This window comes from Anabrus simplex, chromosome 2 (assembly GCF_040414725.1).
Source record: "Anabrus simplex isolate iqAnaSimp1 chromosome 2, ASM4041472v1, whole genome shotgun sequence".
In the NCBI taxonomy this organism is placed as follows: Eukaryota; Metazoa; Arthropoda; class Insecta; order Orthoptera; family Tettigoniidae; genus Anabrus; species Anabrus simplex.
This window is the reverse complement of record NC_090266.1, coordinates 612,624,824-612,646,403: the sequence shown is the minus strand read 5'-3', so window position 1 is coordinate 612,646,403 and position 21,580 is coordinate 612,624,824. Positions and strand designations below refer to the sequence as shown.

Genomic DNA, 21,580 nt, shown 5'->3' with positions numbered 1-21,580 from the left:
GAATTAGACTCCAGTAGAAAGTACATCATGAAGTTCCATCATCACAGCATTAATCTGAGCAAACATCTGGCTCACGTGATACTAATTTGCAACTGTATATAAAATAAGCATACAGGAATCATAGACAGATGTTATTTTTAAGGACGGGAAGTGCATAGATCGCACCATACATTGCAAAATGTTTTACTGTCATTGCTTATTTTAGGACTTGGGAACATACAGCCATCAGCCCAAGGTACTTATCATGTCTGTCCTATCAGTAGTAAAGATCTTATGCAAAGTAGTTCATACTAATAATAATCTGATGGAATCTAATTTCTTACATCAGGCCTTTTATGGGAGGAGATTTTAAAATGAATTAAGTTGCACAAATACTTTCTTGTGTAGCTGATCATGGTGACTAGGGACATTGTAGTCATCGGCCTCTTTTACTTGGCCTGTACTATTTTGGTTTCTGCAGCACTGTATAATTTTACACTGTTTTGGGTTTGGAGGTAGGATTCCTGATGTAAAGCACCATTCCATCATTTGTTTCAATTTAAAGTGAAAAACCACAATCAGGGTCAGATTTGAACCTTGAACCCTTAGAATTAAAACCCTGCAGTCTGATGCTCTGTGTAACACTAGTAGATGAAAATATTCATACACACCAACTCCAAGCATCTCTGACTCCAATAACTCCAAACAAGTGTCCTTTTCAAACTTGATGGGTGAATGAGTGTTGTATGAAACCTTTACTGCTGTGGTTTAACAAATGACTTCCTAAGGTTCTGATGTATAATCATTAACTGCAATTTTTCTTATCTCTTGGTAAAATAAATCACTTAAATACACATTCTAATTTCTTTACAGCTGCTGTGTATTTGTAAACAATGTTACAAGTAAGTCACTTCCCCAAATTCGTTGTTTTTATACATTATGCAAATAAGGGTTTTACACCAATCATTTCATCACTGATGATTTGAAAGACTAGAATATAAATATGATCAACTCTTATAGACATAAAACAATAGAACACACATAGAAGGTAAAATTTTACAAGCAGAGCAGGCCTACATTCTAGCTGTTGTGAAGTAGGCCTCTGAAAACAAAAAGCAATAGACTTGTTCACATGATTCTCTTTGGAAATTCATCTTACACAATTCTTGCTACATAAGCTTGCTGCTATTGAACACTGAATACTTAATTTTACAAGCCGCTCTGCTCACAGCATGAGTCTAGGAAGTAATAAGACAAAACTATCTTTTACATCATACATGATTAAAATAGGATGACCTTTGGTCTTCCAACTAACATCAGTTGTTGGTAAACAGTACTAAGTATTTAATTCCTAGTTTTATTTGATGTTAGCACTTCTATGGTTAGAACAGCAATCTTGGGTTGTTATTTTAAAATAAAATAGGACACACAAATGATCGGATTGCTCTAACTCATTATCTTCAGCCAGAATGAACAGATTTATTTAATTTAACTACCTAAACACCATGTGGAATACATATTCATGTTCAATGTTATCTAATGAATACTAGGTTTAGTAAACTACAAAAATTATCAGCAAATATCAAATCAGAATAGCGAGAGATGCACACATGTATCCTATGACACTTGCATGGCTGTTTGCCTTGTGGAAAACTGTCAAGATCTTCATGTGTGCATCCAAGTAGCAAGCTTATGCATCATCTACAGCAGTGAGAACCAAGCAAAACTGCAGAGCATATATCCAGATACGAATACTTCAAAATACTGCTTGATCACCATAACATGGTTATGCTTAAATAATAAAAAACATTAAAACAATTTCTTGCAGTGCAAAAAATAAATAATAATAAAACATCCTCTTAAGGATGCATTCAACAACAACAGAAAAAAACATTTCAGCACCAGTAGATACTGCACATACCATCAACACTAAAATAGGACATGTATTTTTTAACAACTTGCAGTAATGGTACAGCTCTAGAAACTCTAGTCCAACAACACAGCCAGTAACAGACTTACACTGTATGTAACAATCCAAGGTATTTAGACACCTCATAATTTTGTACACTGAATACAAAATGCTAGTAACCTTTGCCCATTTATCAATAACATCTCAAAAATGTGCAGTAGAACTCCTGAGGCAGTTTTTTATAATAGGGACATATGAGAACATTTTTAACTGATGTACAGCATAATACTGTATTTCTTTCATTATTGTCTGCAATAAGTAGCAGGGCACTTGTATGTCACCAAGTATGTACTCGTGAAACTTCAGCATGCTTAAAAGGAGCATAATCTGCATGTTGTGGTCTCTTGTGTTTCTTGAATGCCTCGAGTGAATACCTGGAGGAGCTGGCAATGAACTCTGTAACAGGTTAAATAAATATGCATTAATGTTACAGAACTGAACAAAAAGTAGATTAATATCAGGAGAAAACTACAGTTCAAGACAGCCTTGAATATTGACATTTTAAGAGTGAATTAAGCTGGGCTGAGTTTCTCAGATTCTAGAGCACTGGCTTCCTGAGCTTAAGTTAATGAGTTCAATCCTGTTTCAGTCCGGTGGTATTTCAAAGTGCTCAAATATGCTAGTCTTTTGTTGGTAGATTTACTGACATGTAAATGAACTCCTGCAAGACAAAATTGTGGCATCTTGGCATCTTGAAAAACATTAAATGTAGTTAGTGATATGTAAACCCTATAAAAGGCAGAGTGGATTTATCTCATGAAGGTTTTTTTTTTTTTTTTTTTAAGAAGGAAGCCATTATTTTTCAGTGTTAACTTGGTTAATATAAGTTTTTCTAGTCTGTCAAAACACAAAATATAACTCTTAGAACACTATAATGTAACTGTAAAAGAAAAAAACTATTAGTAACAGAATTACATGTTCCATTCTACCTGCTCTCCCTCAGATACCATCAAGTCACTTTTAATCATGCATATATATGTACAATATTGTTTACACTGTGTATACTTGTCAATGATTGTGAATTGATAATATTATAAACATGTGTGACATATTGTATGAATGTCTATTTGAATCTATTGTCTTATTTTTTACACATTAGTAAATGTTTCCTTCACTTATATTAAAACAAGCTCTGGCTTCAGGTCTATTACCTCCAGCACACCAGCTGGACTGATTCCAGGTCACCAGCCTCGACTGTAGCTTGCTAACACAAACATGTCTGTAAGTGAGGTAGGGGAGGGTGAAGTGGGGGACAACTCTGTTCAGCAAAGAGAGAGGAGTGCTACGTGTCTATAGTCTATTTGTCTTTACGTGTATTATAGAATGAATGCTTGATAATGATTTTTGACCTAGCTCAATAGCTGCAGTCGCTTAAGTGCGGCCAGTATCCAGTATTACATGTTATAAATCTCATTCTTGGTCCGTATTGAAAATTTATAGTTAAAAAACAATAAAGGCAATTTTTATTTATTTATTTATTTTTTTTTTTTTTTTTTTTTTTTTTTTTTGCTAGTTGCTTTTACATCGCAGCTACACAGATAGGCCTTATGGCGACGATGGGACAGGAAAGGGCTAGGAGTTGGAAGGAAGCGGCCGTGGCCTTAATTAAGGTACAGCCCCAGCATTTGCCTGGTGTGAAAATGGGAAACCACGGAAAACCATTTTCAGGGCTGCCGACAGTGGGGTTCGAACCTACTATCTCCCGAATACTGGATACTGGCCACATGTAAGCGACTGCAGCTATCGAGCTCGGTAAGGCAATCTTTAGTCCACCTATTCAATACATTAATTTCCACTTATAGTGGTTACATAAACATACTATCAGTTAATTGGGACATGTTTCGCCCTCAATTCAGGGCATCTTCAGCTTAAAAACAATCTTCAAGAGTACACTTTATATTAATATCGAAGCTAAAAGTTTAGCCAGTTACTAAAATTCAGTATATAAAAATGTGAGAAATGATACATTATACATACATGTTGATGGAAACACTGTCAATGATTAAACCATAAAAATATTTTGTCAGAAACTAAAACTTATTCTGTTAGAAAATTTCTTATTAAAACGGTTTATTAATTTTTTTTTTTTTTGTGGAAAAACAGTGTGACAATGATATAATGCCAATGACATGAGGGCACGAAAAACAAGAACTAAAATGAATGTCATAAAAACAACAACTTCAAGGCCGCTGATGAAATCATGAGCATAATGTGAAACTGAAGCATCAGTTGAATTATTGCAGAAGGGGCCTTTAGCACCAGTAGGCAATAAAATTGACTGAGACCATGTCAGGAAGTGTCAGTAGATATTGGAAAATGTTGTATGTTTGTTGAAAGCTGTTATTTGCTATCTACTGTTGCGTTGGTAGCCTCCCTTCTGTCAGCTCTGAGTCTCGTGTTATTACGAATTACTATTACGAATGAAATCAGAAACATTACAGTGGCAGAACTCACTTGCATCAACCAGAATGTGGTTACCAGATACAAAGCCTTTAAAACCCAGGAAGGATAAGATTGTATACACGCTTAAAGCAGGGCGGTTGCATGCAACATAAATTCAGCTGAGGCAGCTGCCATAGCACAGTTATAACACCCTCATGTCGTTGGCATTATATCATTGTCACACTGTTTTTCCACTAAAAAAAATAAATTTAATGAACTGTTTTAATTAGAGATTTTGTAACAAAATAAGTTTTAGTCTCTGGCAAAATATTTTTATGGTTTAATCATTGACAGTGTTTCCATCAACATGTTTGTATAATGTATCATTTCTCACATTTTTATATACTGAATTTTAGTAACTGGCTAAACTTTTAGCTTCGATATTAATATAAAGTGTACTCTTGAAGATTGTTTTTAAGCTGAAGATGCCCTGAATTGAGGGCGAAACATGTCTCAATTAACTGATAGTATGTTTATATAACCGCTATAAGTTAAAATTAATGTATTGAATAGGTGGATTAAAGATCGCCTTTATTGTTTTTGAACAGTATCCAGTAATCGGGAGATAGTGGGTTCGAACCCCACTGTTGGCAGCCCTGAAGATGGTTTTCCGTGGTTTCCCATTTTCACACAAGGCAAATGCTGGGGCTGTACCTTAATTAAGGCCACGGCCGCTTCCTTCCCATTCCTAGGCCTTTCCCATCCCATCGTCGCCATAAGACATCTGTATCGGTGCGACGTAAAGCAAATAGCAAATGATAATGATTTTTGGAAGAAATTAATAAGCAGGAGTGAATTAAAGAGTACTTTATATGACTTCCTTTTTGTAAGAAAATAATAACCTACAAACAGTTTTGAGTGGCGAGTTGCTGCCTAAATCCACAGATTTGAATACAGACAAAACCCACATTATGGATGTACTTTGCATCAGAGTAAACTCCAATGGGATTAATTAAAAGCTAATGAAAAATAGGGTGTTGTTTTAGCAAAATGTTAAATTTAGTAATATGAAGGGTGTGGGGGGAATTTTTTCTCATGTGTACGATCATTGAGGTTGGTTTGGTTGGCATTTTATGTGATGTGTAGTCCTATATTCCCCTTTATGTGCAATAATTTGTTTTTATTTTGATGTTTGAAATTTTAAGATCTGTGAAATTGTGGGAGCTATCATATACAGGGTCTCTCATATAAACTAAGACCATTGAAGCGACACTTTTACTCTCTGATACGTAAGCAGCAGTATGGGAGGCATGCACGTAGTTCTTGACCTTGCAAGCAGCCTGCACGTGTTCGACCTGGCAAGCATCAGTCGCCAGTCTGAATCTTAACTGTTAACATGGTGAGACAGTTATCATTGCAACACCGTATTTTCATATGTAAAAATTCTGGTTTCACCTTAATGGTCGTGTGAACAGTCATAACTCTCGCTATTTGTGTGCAGAAAATTCTAATTGTGTTTATGAAGTCCCTCATTATAATGGGAAGATTGGTGTTTGGTGTGCTGTTAGTGCAAGACAAATAATTGGGCCTATTTTTTCAAGACAACAGTAAATGGAGAGAGATACCAAGATGACATTTTGATGCTGTTCTTCCATCAGTTAACGGAAGAAGAAAAATTGTGTGGGTGGTTTAAACAAGATTTAGCCCCTGCTCATACAACAGAAGATTCCCTTCTTACAATATCAGAAGTGTTTGCAGACAAAGTGATCAGTGCTGGTCTATTTCCCCCTCGTTCTCCAGATCTAACAGTGTGTGATTTTTTACTTGTGGAGTAATGTGAAAGAAAAAGTGTATCGAACAAATCCTCACACACAGAAGGAACTAAAAGAAAATATTACGAATGAAATCAGAAACATTACAGTGGCAGAACTCACTTGCATCAGCCAGAATGTGGTTACCAGATACAAGGCCTGTAAAACCCAGGAAGGATGACACTTCCAGCATCTTTTATAAGGTAAGATTTCATATAAGACTGTAGACATGCTTAAAGCAGGGCGGTTGCGCTACATAAATTCAGCTGAGGCAGCTGCCATAGCACAGAGTACAAACACCGTGCTTTCGGTCTTAGTTTATATGAGAGGCCCTGTACATTTTCTCTGAAGGCTGAATTGTGATTGTATATATCAGCATGTAGTTTGTGTTTGGTGTAGAAACTACATTTTGTTTGGCTTGTATATGTGGCATTGTAGTTTGGGTCTTATCATTCAAGTTCATAAACTCTTCTTCCTGCAAAATAACTTTGACACGTGATCGAACTACACTGAAAATCTGCCTGTCTCGGAGACGTGCCTGGAGAGAAATAGTCTTAACAAAAGTGATAGGGGAAGCAGCGACAGCTCATCTGCATTATCTGAAAGACAAAGCAGCACACCACTGCCAGGTACGAGAGGTGTTACGGATCCGAGTTTGAGCCCCAAGTCCAATTCCCATCAATCCAGTGAAGCGACAACGCAGTCGCCTGACAAATCTACCAGTTCAAGTGTGCTTCCAGTCCACAGAAGACAGTGAAACATGCTGTAGATCTTGTATAGAAAGGGAAAGCTGTACATTTATGGTTAAACAAGAGGGGGAGAGGGTTGTAAGAAGCGGCTTTCACAAAATAATGTTGTATGGTGGCGTCACTATGACAACTGTACATGTGGAAGTACCAATTAAAATTTACATCAGTTAGTCTCACTGAACGCAAGAAATTTGTGTTTAAAAAAGTTTCTCGCTTTGCAGAAGCAAGAAGGTTGACAATTTTTTTTTTTTTACAATTGGCTTTATGTCGCACCAACACAGAGAGGTCTTATGGCAATTAGTGATGCGACATTCGATTCATTTTACTGAATCGATTCATTTGATTCCGTTCACGTTACTGAATCGATACAGTGATCCGATTCACGGCTCATTGGTCACCGCTCCTACTGCATCAGTGTAGTATGTGCTGGTAAGACAGCAGCAACAGCATTCAGTGCTCACAGCTGCCATCTGGTCTTCATACTATGAACTCCTTTCTTAGAAAAAATGCTAGTTACTCTAATACATCGAAGGTTTCCGGCAACGCAGGGTGGGAAAGGTTAGGATTAGGAAGGTAGCAGCCATGGCCTGAATTAAGGTACAGAGCCAGCATTTCCTGGTGTGAAAATGGGGAAACTACGGAAAAACCATCTTAACGGCTGCCGACGGTGGGATTCGAACCCACCATCCCCCGAATGCAAACGCATAGCCACGCGATATTAACCGCACGACAACTCGCTCAGTCCTTTTTTTAAAAGTATTTTTCTATCAGCTGAGGATTTTTTTAAATCATCATATTTTGTATAGGCTACTCGAGATGTACAGTAGCCCGCTGGTTTTCTGATTCAACATACTGTTATTGCTTCTGTCCACATATGATTGAAGTCTTGTGCAACGATATGACATATGAACTGAGAGAATAGTGAGCCGTTCTTCCCAATATAAAACAGGTACTTTTGAGTGGTCATGACTCATGAGCATGACTCATAGTCATAGGGCAGGCTAGAGTCGAGTTTAACTGTCAAATGTCAACTAAGTTATAATACTAAGATTCATTAAACTAATAAATAGTATAACCTAATAGCCTACCTACTTACTAGCTACTTCAGAATTATGTTGTGACTACCTTTTTAACACTGCAAATAAATCCATCTATTATTTAAACCTCCCTGTAAGAAGAGGACAGTGAATGCAAATGGGTATTATTTTCAAATGAGCTGAGCTCGAGAGTCCATTATAGCATACGATTCTTTCAGTCTAGCATGTCTCACTGTATGTCTCGCTGCAGCGGAAGCTCGGCTCTCCGCGTGTCCAGTGAGCCGATAAGGAGCCGTGTGTATCATGTGTCTCACTGAGCCGCGCTCGTTCACGATTCTTTCGATGTGCCATGATTCACTGCATGCCTCGCTGCAGCGGAAGCTCGGCTCTCCGCGTGTCCAGTGAGCCGAAGGAGCCGTGTGTATCATGTGTCTCACTGAGCCGCGCTCGTTCACGATTCTTTCGATGTGCCATGATACACTGTCTCGCTGCAGCGGAAGCTCGGCTCCCCGTCAACGTCCAGTGAGTGCGCCACTCAGCACTGTCCGCTGGGAGTAAGCTGAATCGTGTGCCGTGAGCTCGCCTTTCCTGTGAATCGATTCACTCGGACACTTGAATGAATCGATACACTGCTTCGAATCATGCATTCAGTAGCCAACACTAATGGCAATGATGGGAGAAGAAGGGCCTGGGAGTTGGAAGGAGGTGGACATGGCCTTAATTAAGATACATGGCCGTGCGCGTAGAGGCGCGCGGCTGTGAGCTTGCATCCGGGAGATAGTAGGTTCGAATCCCACTATTGGCAGCCCTGAAAATGGTTTTCCGTGGTTTCCCATTTTCACACCAGGCAAATGCTGGGGCTGTACCTTAATTAAGGCCACGGCCGCTACCTTCCAACTCCTAGGCCTTTCCTATCCCATCGTCGCCATAAGACCTATCTGTGTCGGCGCGACGTCAAGCCCCTTAGCAAAAAAAAAAAATTAAGATACAGCCCCAGCATCTGCCTGGTGTGAAAATGGGAAACCATGGAAAACCATTTTCAGGGCTGCCGACAGTGGGGTTCGAACCCACTATCTCCCGGATGCAAGCTCACAGCTGTGCGGCCCTAACTGCACGGCCATCTCACCTGGTCTAGTAGGTTGAAACGGAACATTTGCAATATGAAGACCTGCAACTGTGGGCCTTGGAACTTTCAAGAGAGATTTCAATGGAACAAAGTAATTTCAGCGCATCTACTGGTTGGTTGAGTCACTTCAAGAAAAACTACAAAATTAAAAGTAGAAAAATCATGAAATTTGTTTCCCGTAAGTATCTGCAAGAAGAAGAGGAAAAAGATAAAGTCACAAAGAAATTTGTGGGAGCAGTTACGGAGCGATTTTTACACTACACCCCTTCTTCAATATACACTACAGATCAGAGTGGTTTCATGTGTGATATGAAAGTGGAAAGTACTCTATCATTTGTTGGTGAGAACAAATAGAAACAATTGTTCAATCAGTTAGTGCGCTCACCCATTTGTACACAATTATGTCTACAGATAGTACAGCTGGTACTCTTTTCCCAAAATGATTCCTTGTACTACAAGAGACAACTGAAACTTTCAGTCCAAGAGTTTCCAAAGAAGTGTTTCATGCTGAAAATATAATTGTAACAGCCACAAAATCATGGAAATCATCTATTTACAAATTAAACACACACATAACCTTAATCACTGCTGTCACAAACAAAACACTCACATCACAGCGCCGCCATTTAAAAATAATGTACATCGCTGTACATGGAGATTACAACCTTGAAACACAGTTGAAACAGTTGACTACTGACTGCCTACATCGACATATCAGTTAACCACAACATGTGTTCACCCGTGAAACTCCTGCTAAACAATAACTCCCAAACCAATAACCCTCCAATCAATAACTCTCCTGCCACCGTCAAAATTGTCTCTTTATATAATATGTCCTGGCCAGGCTTCCAGAAAGATATGTTACAAGGAATACCTTGGAAATTCTAAGTTCCCATGGAGGGAATTAGATATTTTTCACCAATGAAAACTCTAGAGTGCTTAATACATAGAAATAGTGTTCAGAATATTCTCAATCATTCTCGTCTACCTATTACCATTCTGGATGTTACAGTGTGTTTTGCAATTATGGATTACAAATCATATATACAGGTAAGAATAAATTTTACAATATTAATTTACAAGTATTTACAGTAACTGAACTCATACAAATATTTATGTACAGCACATGTTTTATAACATAACCTCACAAACAGCACAATCGTATCATATGTACATATAATGTAATAATAATGATTATACTAATAGTAAATGGATGTAACACTTCATAGTTATACATACAAGTAATAATAATAATATTAATTTGAGCTCAATATTTGCATTAGTTAGCCATGGGTGAGAGAATATTGTTTTCAAGTTATATCTGTTTATCACACTTGCGTCTATATCCCCCCTATAACTTTAAAACAATTACCACACTTTGTCACACTCTCTTGGTCCTCACCATTTAACTACACATAGACTACCTCTTTCACACAGCCCTCCTGTTGGCACTGTTGAAGCCCACAGTTCGCAGCCCGGTGGTTCCATCGGGGACCACCACCTTCCCATGTTAGGTCCACTGGGTCTAGTCGACGGTGTCTTCGTTCCTGGTGATGGTGATCCACAGGTCCTCGCATGGCATTCAAAGCTCTGCTGGCTTTCTCCTCGTTCGTACCTTTGTGTTCTGTCAGGTGGCACCCTCTTTTGGTGGTTGTCGGTTCGGACCCCATTGGTTCTCCATCACCTAGAGGGGGTCTCACTGGCTGTGTCATTGCCATTACTGCCTCCATCTCCTGGGACATCGTCTGAGCCTCCCCATAGTTCTGCTCCACGCTGAACATCCTCCCTGTACAGTTCATGGTGCCGTGGAGCTTACTGCGGCTGTCGAGTGCCTTGCTCTTGGTGTCATGCTGGTACGGCCTATTCACCGTCGCGTCGCCTGGTTGTTCGGTCTCGGCGTTGAATACCCGCGGCGTTCTATCGGTGCGCTGAATCGTCTCCTGCATCTGGACTCGGTAGTCGGCTCTCGGTTGGTGGTGTCCACGTCCGCACCCGCTGAACTCTCCCACAGCTTCCTCGCAGGTCGAACATGACTACGGTCTGCGTCGTACTTCCATCTCCTGCCCACGAAGTCCAGTGATCGGGTATTCAGCTTCCTCTTCTGACATCAATCCGGTCATGAACTGGGCCCCGATTTTCTCCTAGAGTTTTCCAAACTGGGCCTCGATGTTCCCCTTGAGTTTTCCATACTGAGCCTCGATGTTCTCCTCGAGTTTTCCTAACTGAGCCTCATGTTTACAGCCAAGGAAATTAACTGTTTAAACATCACCACGGTCCTCTGGTCGTTCTTTAATTTTGAGTCCCAATAGATTATAATCCTGTCATGGTCGCCAGTTAACGTATCCACAAAGACGCACACGAGATGCTGTCAGTGGGTACAATGATTTTATTCACATCTATTTACAAATTGAACACACACACATCTAGCTAGTCATTTCGCAGATGTATCTGGCTCCGGGAATTACCATCTTGATTTCCTCGCTCTGAAGCGGGAGGCAGAACTTCATCACCTTAGTTTTGCCACCCAAGCTTCAGAGGACTACGACGTGACCTTTACGGAGTGGGAACTCCGCAGCGCCTTAGCGCTTTGCAAGGATACGTCTCCTGGACCGGACAACATCCATAACCAGATGTTGAAACACCTTAGTGATGATAGTTTACTATATCTCCTTCGTGTGTTCAAGCAAATCTGGATAGAGGGTGATTTTCTGTCTCAGTGGCGAGAGGGCATAGCCATTCCTGTCCTCAAGCCTGACAAGGATCCTAAGTATGTAGGAAGCTACAGACCAAACTGCCTGTGTAAGCTATTTGAGAGGATGGTAAATCACCGACTCATGTGGTGTCTGGAGAAACAAGGACTCTTGTCAGAGTACCAATGTGGTTTTCGAGCCGCTCGATCTACCACTGACCACTTGGTACGCCTGGAGAGCTCTATCCAGGATGCGTTTCTCCGCAAACAGCACTTGGTAGCTGTTTTCTTTGACTTGGAGAAGGCCTACGACACCACATGGCGATATGGTATCCTTTCAGTCCTGCATCAATGGAGATTCCGAGGTCACTTGCCGGTATTTACTGTGACTTTTTTGTCCCTCCGTCTATTCCGTGTCCGAGTGGGGAGGACATATTCGCAATACCACGTTCAAGAAAATGGAGTCCCACAGGGATTGGTCCTTAGTGTCACTTTGTTCGCGATTGCCATAAACGGTATTGTTTCTACTGCTGGTCCAGCAGTAATACCATTCCTATATGTGAACGACTTCGCTCTGCACTATAGCTCGTGCAGTATGGCAGTCGCAGAGCGACAGTTACAGCAGGCTATTAGGAGGGTTGAGCAGTGGACTTTAACACATGGCTTTCAGTTTTCTGCTGCAAAGACATCTGTTGTCCACTTTTGTCGTCAACGTACTCTTCACCCTCATCCCGAGCTCTATTTAGGAAATGTCGTTCTGCCAGTTGTTGACACTTACCGATTTCTTGGGCTCCTTTTTGATAGTAAATTATCATGGGAGCCACATGTGCGGCAGTTGAAAGTGCAATGTGCTAAGAAACTTAATATCATGAAGTTTCTTAGCAGCACTTCTTGGGTGGCTGACCGCACGGTGCCCCTACGATTCTATAGGGCACATATTTTATCTCGCCTAGACTACGGCAGTGCAGCATATGGCTCAGCAAGACCAAGCGTTCTTGCGAAGCTAAACAGCATCCACCACAGCGGGGTTCGGTTGGCGACAGGAGCCTTTCGTACAAGCCCCATAGCTAGCCTACTCGCTGAGTGTGGTGTGCCGCCTTTACACCTGAGGCGCCAGCAAATGCTTCTTACCTATGCTGTTAATTTGCGACAGATGCCACTTCATCCAAGCTATCCTTGTGTTTTCAACAATGGCAACCGTTTGCTGTACGCCACTCGTCCCCGAGCAACGCGGCCGGTTGGAATACGTTTAGATAGCAGTTACAGATTGTTTGACGTACCTTCGGTTCCTTGCCTTGTCAGACAACCAAGTGGGGTACCTCCATGGGTAGTACGGCGACCTCAAATAATCCTGGACCTACACACTGGCCCGAAGGAGAACACGGACCCTTCGATTTATCGGAGGCTCTTCCTGTCCGTTGTTGGCCGCTATCCAGGTTCAGTCATCGTCTACACGGATGGTTCAAGGACAGATACGAAGGTGGGCTGTGCGTTCGTTGTCGACAATGATAGGTTTCTTTTCGCTCTCCCGGCAACCTGTAGTGTGTACACAGCAGAGCTCTATGCTATCTATAGAGCTCTGCGGTACACACTGTACAATGAGCGCCGACACTTTCTTGTGTGTACTGACTCCTTGAGTTCACTCCAGTCTATTGATACCTGTTTCCCTTGGCACCCTCTGGTGCAGCGGATCCAGGACCTGCTGGCCGGGTGTTCGGATGCCGGCACTAGAATCACATTACACTGCCCCGTTGCCTTTCAAGGTTCCAGCAAGTGATGTTCGCTCTCAGCTGAGACATCTGGTCATGTCTCATTGGGAGATGGAGTGGCAGGCATTCCACTTCCCAATAAGCTGAGAGCGATAAAAGGAACAACGAAGGTATGGAGGACTTCCCTTCGGGCTTCACGGAGGGAAGCCGTGGTATTATGTCATCTTCGGATCGGCCACGGTATCGTAACTCACTCCCATCTTTTGAAAGAAGAACCCCCTCCGGTGTGTACCTGCGGCGACCAACTTACCGTGGTACACATCCTTAGGGAGTGTATGGACCTGGTCGATCTTCGCCGTAGTCTTAACCTTCCGGGTACCCTCTCCCTTATCTTGCGAGATGACGAGCAGTCAGCAGACCTCGTCATCCGCTTTATGAGGGATAGTGGTCTGTTTTACCGTATGTAATGGTGTCCTTTGTGCTACTGTATTTATGTCAATTGCGCTTTTATCCCACTGACTTCATTTTAGTTTGTGTTGCGTATTTTAATGTGTTATTTTAACGTCTAATGTAAATTATATATCTGCACTACCAGGCAATGGCTTATTCCTTTTCTCCCTGTATTTTCTCTTATTTTATTAGAAAGTAAGGCATTGCGAATTAGATCCACTGCTGTTTTAATCTCATACTCATTTTCTCATTACCAAATTTTTTAACTCTTGTCAGTGGATACATTTTAAAATTTTAAATATCATGTATCATGTCGTCCATCACGTTCCATTAGAGGCCGATGACCTTCGATGTTAGGCCCCTTAAAACAACAAGCATCATCATCATCATCATCATCATCATCATCGAACACACACATAACCTTAATCACTGCTGTCACAAACAAAACACTCACATCACTAAGCCGCCATTTAAAAAAAATGCCAATCAATGTACATGGAGTTTACAACCTTGAAACACAGTTGAAACAGTTGACTACCGACTGCCTACATCGACATGTCATTTAACCACAACACGTGTTCACCAGTGAAACTCCTGCTAAACAATAACTCCCAAACCAATACCTCTCCTGTCACCGTCAAGATCGTCTCCTTATATATGTCCTGCCAAGGCTTCCAGAAAGATATATTACAAGGAATACCTTCTCAAAAACTCTAGAGTGCCCAATACATAGAAATAGTGTAAGAATATTCTCACTCATTCTCATCTACCTATTACCATTTTGGAAGTAACAGTGTATTTCACGATTATGGATTACAAATTATATATACAGGTAAGAATAAATTATAATATTAATTTACAGGTATTTACATTAACTGAACTCGTATAAATATGTATGTATAGCACATATTTCATGACATAACCTCGCAAACAGTGAGATCATATCGTATGTACAAATGATATAAATAATAATAATAATAATAATACTAAATGGATATAACACGTCATAGCTGTACATACAAGTAATAATACTAATAATAATAATCGTAAAATGTGTTGTATGTTGGGTACTCAGCCCAAGGCTGGTTTGATCCTCTACAGCTGCACTAACAGCTGTCATAGATAGCCTAGGTGTCACTGAAGAGGCATACTAGGAAAATGAGGAGTGAGGTAGTATCCCGTTGCTTTCCTCACTGAGTCAGAAGTTGCTATTACATATCAGTCTGCCAAGCCCACTGAAATGCATGCACCAACCAACCCTATAAGCGCCATTTTTCACACCATTCATAACAGGGACTGGCTGCATAAGGAAAGGTGTTACTAGAATCGCTCATACCTCGGTCACTTTCATATTATCAAAGCCAAGGATGAGACTGAGACAGGTCAATGAAAGTAACAAATTTATTCTAGCCCATACCAGAAGACACAGTGCACTGTAAACACTACACCCTGCCAGCAAATAATAATAATAATAATAATAATAATTCGAGCTCAATATTTGCATTAGTTACCCATGGATGAGAGAATATTGTTTTCAAGTTATATGTGTTTATCACACTTGCATCATGTTGACAGATCTTCTGGAAGTTTCTGGTCTAATAGCGGAAATACTTCTGTTAGCGGCACCTTGGTGAAAAGTGACGTGACGTGAAAACTTACTAATAAGTCTGTACTTTCGATTGGTTGGTCCTTAAGGAACTGGATGAAATGTCGGGAGTCCTTCACGTAGGTTTCAGTGTGTCCTGTATGTGGCCTATCCATGGCAATCTGGAACGATTCCACCGTGAAGAAAACGGCTTGCTCTCCCGCATTATTGCCGTTGATGCAACATGGGCATGAGCATACAAACCCAAATTGAAGCAACAATCTACTGAATGGTGTCATCCTGGATTGCCATGAAGACGTAAGGTAAGACTAAATCCATTACCCACAAAGCTGATGATAATCTTAGCATACGACAAGTGTGCCTTTTGGAAATTCTAAATTCCCATGGAGGGAATTAGATATTTTTCCACCAATAGAGCATATCAAAAATCAGATCAAAAATTAGATGTATGGCTTTTCAGGCGTTTGCTCTATTATCTATTATCATTATCAGACTGTGCCTCATAAATAGGCTTCTGATAAGTTCACCTGCATACACCCCAGCATCAGTGGGTAGGGTGTGACACATCCCACTCTGACGAGTCTAGTGTCTGACCTAAGACGAAATGCTGGTTAATAGAGCAAACGCCTGAAAAGCCATACATCTAATTTTTGATCTGAAGTGTGCCTTTGTCAAAGGAGTTACTTGAAAAGAACATACCTGGATAACTTGTACTGGAAATCTTAGAAAAAAAAGAAAGAAAAAAAAAAAGAAAGAACTGCCAGCTCAGTTAATGGTTTTATATCATTGACAGCAGATGAAAAATTGAAAATCATGGATCTGAAATTGTAATTGCATTTATGTATTGTTACTAAAAAGCTGTTTGGATTAAGTGAAGTCTGGACTAATGGGGTGTGGATTAATGAGGTTCTACTGTAAAGTAAAAATATGCATGCAGTAAATAACTGGTGAGAAGTGTGGAACTGATTTTTTGAAGATAACAAAATACTGATATCCGCTTTATGTTCAGTGGTGCTGAGTAATAACATGTCTTGTAGATGACCATTACTCAGCATCAATCTCAATCCTGATTTTTCGATCTTCAACTTGGAGAATGTTTGCTCACATATATAAGTTAAAGAAAACATGGTGATTAAATGCCAGGCTTCATTCTTCTGAGTTGGATACTTTTCTTATGGCAACAAATTAGAAAACTTAAGAAGATCGTTAGGATCAAAGACCCTCTTCATTGTGTCAATGCATTGCAAGTCCAGTATTTCTAACTGTAGTTCATCTGGTGCTTTGTCAGCTTCAAAGGCAAATGGTGACGAAAGCAAAGAAATTTCCAAATCCATTTGTACAAAATCAGCAAATCTGGATGCCAATTGGTCTTCAATGCCCTGAATTGCTCTATGGAAGAATCATTCTTGAAAGGTATGTCAGGGTATTATTAAGTGAAGTCTGGACTAATGGGGTCTGGATTAATGAGGTTCTACTGTAAAGTAAAAATATGCATGCAGTAAATAACTAGTGAGAAGTGTGGAACTGATTTTTTGAAGAAAATGTATCCAGTTTCTGGCAGAAATATGTTTCCTGAATAATTTTGATTTCAATTGAAATGATTTTACTGCACTGTTGGCAACACTGATTAGCTTTTCTTTACCCTGCAACACTGTATTCAAGGTGTTTAAATGTTTTGTCATATCAACAAGGAATGGTAGGCAGGATAGCCAATCGGGTTCACTTAACGAATCACACGGCTTTCCTTTTTCTTCAAGAAATTGCCGGACTTTCTGTCGAAGTGCAAAAAATTGTGCCAATGTGTACCCATGGCTCGGCTATCTTACTTCTGCGAGATAGATTACGCCACCATATTCACTGTTGAGTTCATCCAAGAATGTTTTAAAACTTTGATGTGTCAAGGCACTACATCGAATGACATTGATTAATTCTGTGAAAGTCTGCATAACTCTAGCGAAATTGAATGCCTTGGTATATAATGGAATGAAATGTTGTACACTGTGCTCCCCAAAGATGCTACTTTTTTCTTCACTAGTTCCACCATTCCCGAATGAATTCCTAACATACATGAAGCACCATCTGCAGTTACACTGCAGAGTTTAATCCACTCAAGTCCGAAACTATCAACATATTTTATTACCTCCTGAAATAAGTCAGTCACTTTTGTGGTACCATGCATGCTTCTCACTCCTATAAGCTCTTCAGTTATAGCAAAATCAATATTCACACCTTGTGAATGGTGGCTGTTCAGAGTGATCTTGTATTATCATAGTAATAAAGTAGTTAAATCTATTGAAATTGTTTAATTTTTTTTTTGTGTGTGTGTGTGTGTGTGTGATATATATATATCCATTTAGAGCTGTTTATATATTGGTGTTTAGTGCTTGTTGGTAGAAATTAGGAGTTGTGATATTTATTTGAATTTTATAACAAGTAGCTCAGTTGGTGTTCAGATATTGAATTTAAAACGTCAGTTTTATCAGGACACAGTGTTTCCGCAACCACTACGAGATATTTCTGATAAATTTACCCTCTGCACAAACTGGTTTTTGTGCTTCACAATCAGCTTTGAAATCACATAACTTATTTTTGTGACCTTTTTTGTTTCACACCTCCACCTTCTAATGAAGTTTGCTGTTGTTTTGTGATTTTAGCAGATAATTCTTAAGTTTTAGTAATATGTTCATAGCCAATGAGTTTATCAAAATCATGAGAATGTTTTGTCTGATAATGTCATTTAATATTTTTTTTTGCTAGGGGCTTTACGTCGCACCGACACAGATAGGTCTTATGGCGATGATGGGATAGGAAAGGCCTAGGAGTTGGAAGGAAGCGGCCGTGGCCTTAATTAAGGTACAGCCCCAGCATTTGCCTGGTGTGAAAATGGGAAACCACGGAAAACCATTTTCAGGGCTGCCGATAGTGGGATTCGAACCTACTATCTCCCGGATGCAAGCTCACAGCCGCGCGCCTCTACACGCACGGCCAACTCACCCGGTATTTAATATTGTACTCTTTTATAACTGCTATGACTTTACTGCATATAACACAAATCACTTTACTTCCATGTTCTTTCACGAAATTATTTCCTAACCTCCTACACTTGCTATCAACTTTGCACTGTTTCAAAAGCATTTTGCACTTTTAGGAACAAACACGCAGTACGCATTAACATGTTTCAAACACAACTGACTGGCCAAGAAGGGTGAAAAACCAAAGGACATAGGCGAGGGTAACATAAAGGTACCATGAGGAGAGTGCTATTTCTGAGAATCTGTGCTTGGGCAGAGAGAGGGTGTTCTAACAATAGTTTCCTTACTGCTTACCCCAGTGTCATGCATTTGTCGGATCAGACTTCCATAAACAATTTATTATTATTATATTATTGAAACTTTTTAAAGTTTTTACCAAAAACCAAGAAAATAGTTGCAGCTTCTATGTGCCATCTGTGTGAACAATATTGCCAGATACTGAACCGAAAAATAACTAGAAATGTATGATTTTTTGTTTTGTTTTGAACACTGAATACTTACAAGGGCCACTTAAAAGTCCTCGAGGAGGGGGGGTATGTGGCCTGAGGGCCGTTGTTTGGCCAGTCTTGATCTAAGTTATAACCACCCTCAAAACTCATAAATTGATTCCATTAGGACAACTGAAACACAAGTGACACTCAGCTATTTGCTGACTGAATCTTAAACTTCTCTTGCATACAGACCTGCTCATTCTCATTTATTCTTCACCTTCTCTGCCTTTGTACACACATATATTAAAATGAAAGTCACCTTATGCTTCAAGTAACTGATTTTAATAATATACGTACTTGTTACACAGAATTCATACCAGTATTCATCAGTATCAACAGTGGCATTTATTTGTTTTTATTTGCCAGATTTGTTTTTCACACTCAATACTGCTGAAGCTACATAAATTTGTTAGAACAGCATTTAGTTATCACTTTGTCATTATGATCTTGCATGCATTTATTCTCTGCCTTACACCTGAATATTACAGTCAAACTTCTGTAACTCAAATGTCTATAATTCAAATTTTTGATAACTCAAAGTCTTATATGTTTGACGTGTTATATATTTTCTATAACTCAAGGTTCTGTTACTCTAATTTTTTGATACCTCAAAGGATATTTCAAGCCCAAATGTAAAATGTGTTTCTGTAACTAAATTGTGCGGAACATTATGCTTATATGTACACATCATCCCTACAGAAATCTAGTTCTTCTAGAAGGAACCTGAACTCAAGTCATATGCTTTTAATCAATCTCTAAAGTTTAGTCAGAGTGTATTGATTGACTAGCCACATGCCATAGCATCTTAAGAGTACTGCACATTACAATCTTCAACAGCCATGTACCATAGCAGTTCAAAATCCTACTTCAGGCTACTTCACAATACTTGGCAAGCTGTTATCAGAATGGGGTGGTGTGTATGTTGGGAATTCCTGGTCTCCTAGGTTGGTCATGTTCTGGCCAGATTTCATAGCTTTATTTAAGGACAGTCATCAGTTGCTGAGGACGTGCTTGGTGTTACCAATATACTAGAGAAATCTGCAGAGAGAACAGCATTACAAAAAAAAGCGGCAAAGCAAAATTACGGACTTCTCTTCAATAAGAATTTAAGTAGGTATTCAAAATGTGAATGTTCCGTGTTAAGACATAATAAAGCTGGTTTTAAAGCTCCCTAGATGTACCAAAAATAGAATGATATTGGTGAAGCCAAAGTAGTATGCATGTTATTCTTATACCTCGAATATTCAATAACTCGAAGTGTTTTCAGCCCTCCATGAAGTTCGACTGAATGTATGTTTTTCTGTTCAGTGAGTACATTATATAAAGTGGTCCTTCCTCAATACAAACTCTGCCTTACTTAATAGGTCTGAACATCAGACAGCTCAGCTACCAAGTCATAGGAAGAGGCACTGCACATATTATTCACTCATTGTCTGAATGCAAGAAACCCGGGTTGACCTGTCTAAGGCACTTGATAGAGTGGATTATGGGAGACTACTAGCAAAAATGAGTGCAATTGGACTAGACAAAAGAGTGACTGAATGGGTGGCTATATTTCTAGAAAATAGAACTCAGAGAATTAGAGTAGGTGAAGCTTTATCTGACCCTGTAATAATTAAGAGGGTCCTCAAGGCAGTATTATTGGTCCTTTATGTTTTCTTATAAATATAAATGATATGAGTAAAGAAGTGGAATCAGAGATAAGGCTTTTTGCAGATGATGTTATTTTGTGTAGAGTACTAAATAAGTTACAAGATTGTGAGAAACTGCAAAATGACCTTGATAATGTTGTGACATCAGGCAATGGTATGATGATAAATGGGGTTAAAAGTCAGGTTGTGAGTTTCACAAATAGAAAAAATCCTCTGAGTTTTAATTAATGCATTGATGGGTAAAATTTCCTTATGGGGACCATTTTAAGTACTTACCGGTAGGTGTTTATAAGGAAAGGTCTTCATTGGGGTAATCACATAAATGGGATTGTAAATAAAGGGTACAGATCTCTGCACATGGTTATGAGGGTATTTAGGGGTTGTAGTAAGGATGTAAAGGAGAGGGCATATAAGTCTCTGGTAAGACCCCAACTAGAGTATGGTTCCAGTGTATGAGACCCTCACCAGGATTACTTGATTCAAGAACTGGAAAAAAATCCAAAGAAAAGCAGCCTGATTTGTTCTGGGTGATTTCTGACAAAAGAGTAGTGTTACAAAAATGTTGTAAAGTTTGGTCTGGGAAGACCTGGGAGAAAGGAAACAAGCTGCTTGACTAAATGGTACGTAAGCAAAATTATCAAAAAAATAATTAATTTATTTATTATTATTACCTATTCAACACATGCTATGTGTTACATGGTTGAAATTTACATAATAATGCGATGAAGCACACAATGAATGTAATGACATTCTGGTGTTGCAAGAAGAGGCTTTCCTTGTTGCAGATTATAAATACAAGTTGAGGAACAAAGAACATACAGGCAGTATTTTAGCCTGGCCTGAGATATTCGTTCAAGGGATGTGAATGTCAAATACTTGCGCCCATATAAAAACAGCA

The 21,580-nt window shown here is 39.6% G+C and overlaps 1 protein-coding gene across 1 annotated transcript in view; it reads right to left on the bottom strand.

Moving 5' to 3' along the window:
* Nucleotides 1–335: 335 nt before the first annotated feature.
* The window catches only part of Cerk (Ceramide kinase), a 338,420-nt gene continuing 317,175 nt past the window's right edge, over nt 336–21,580 (bottom strand). The window contains exon 8 of the mRNA XM_067141010.2: nt 336–2,344. Coding sequence (XP_066997111.2) covers nt 2,260–2,344 — 85 coding nt within the window. The 3' untranslated portion in view covers nt 336–2,259. The remainder of the gene's footprint in view (nt 2,345–21,580) is intronic.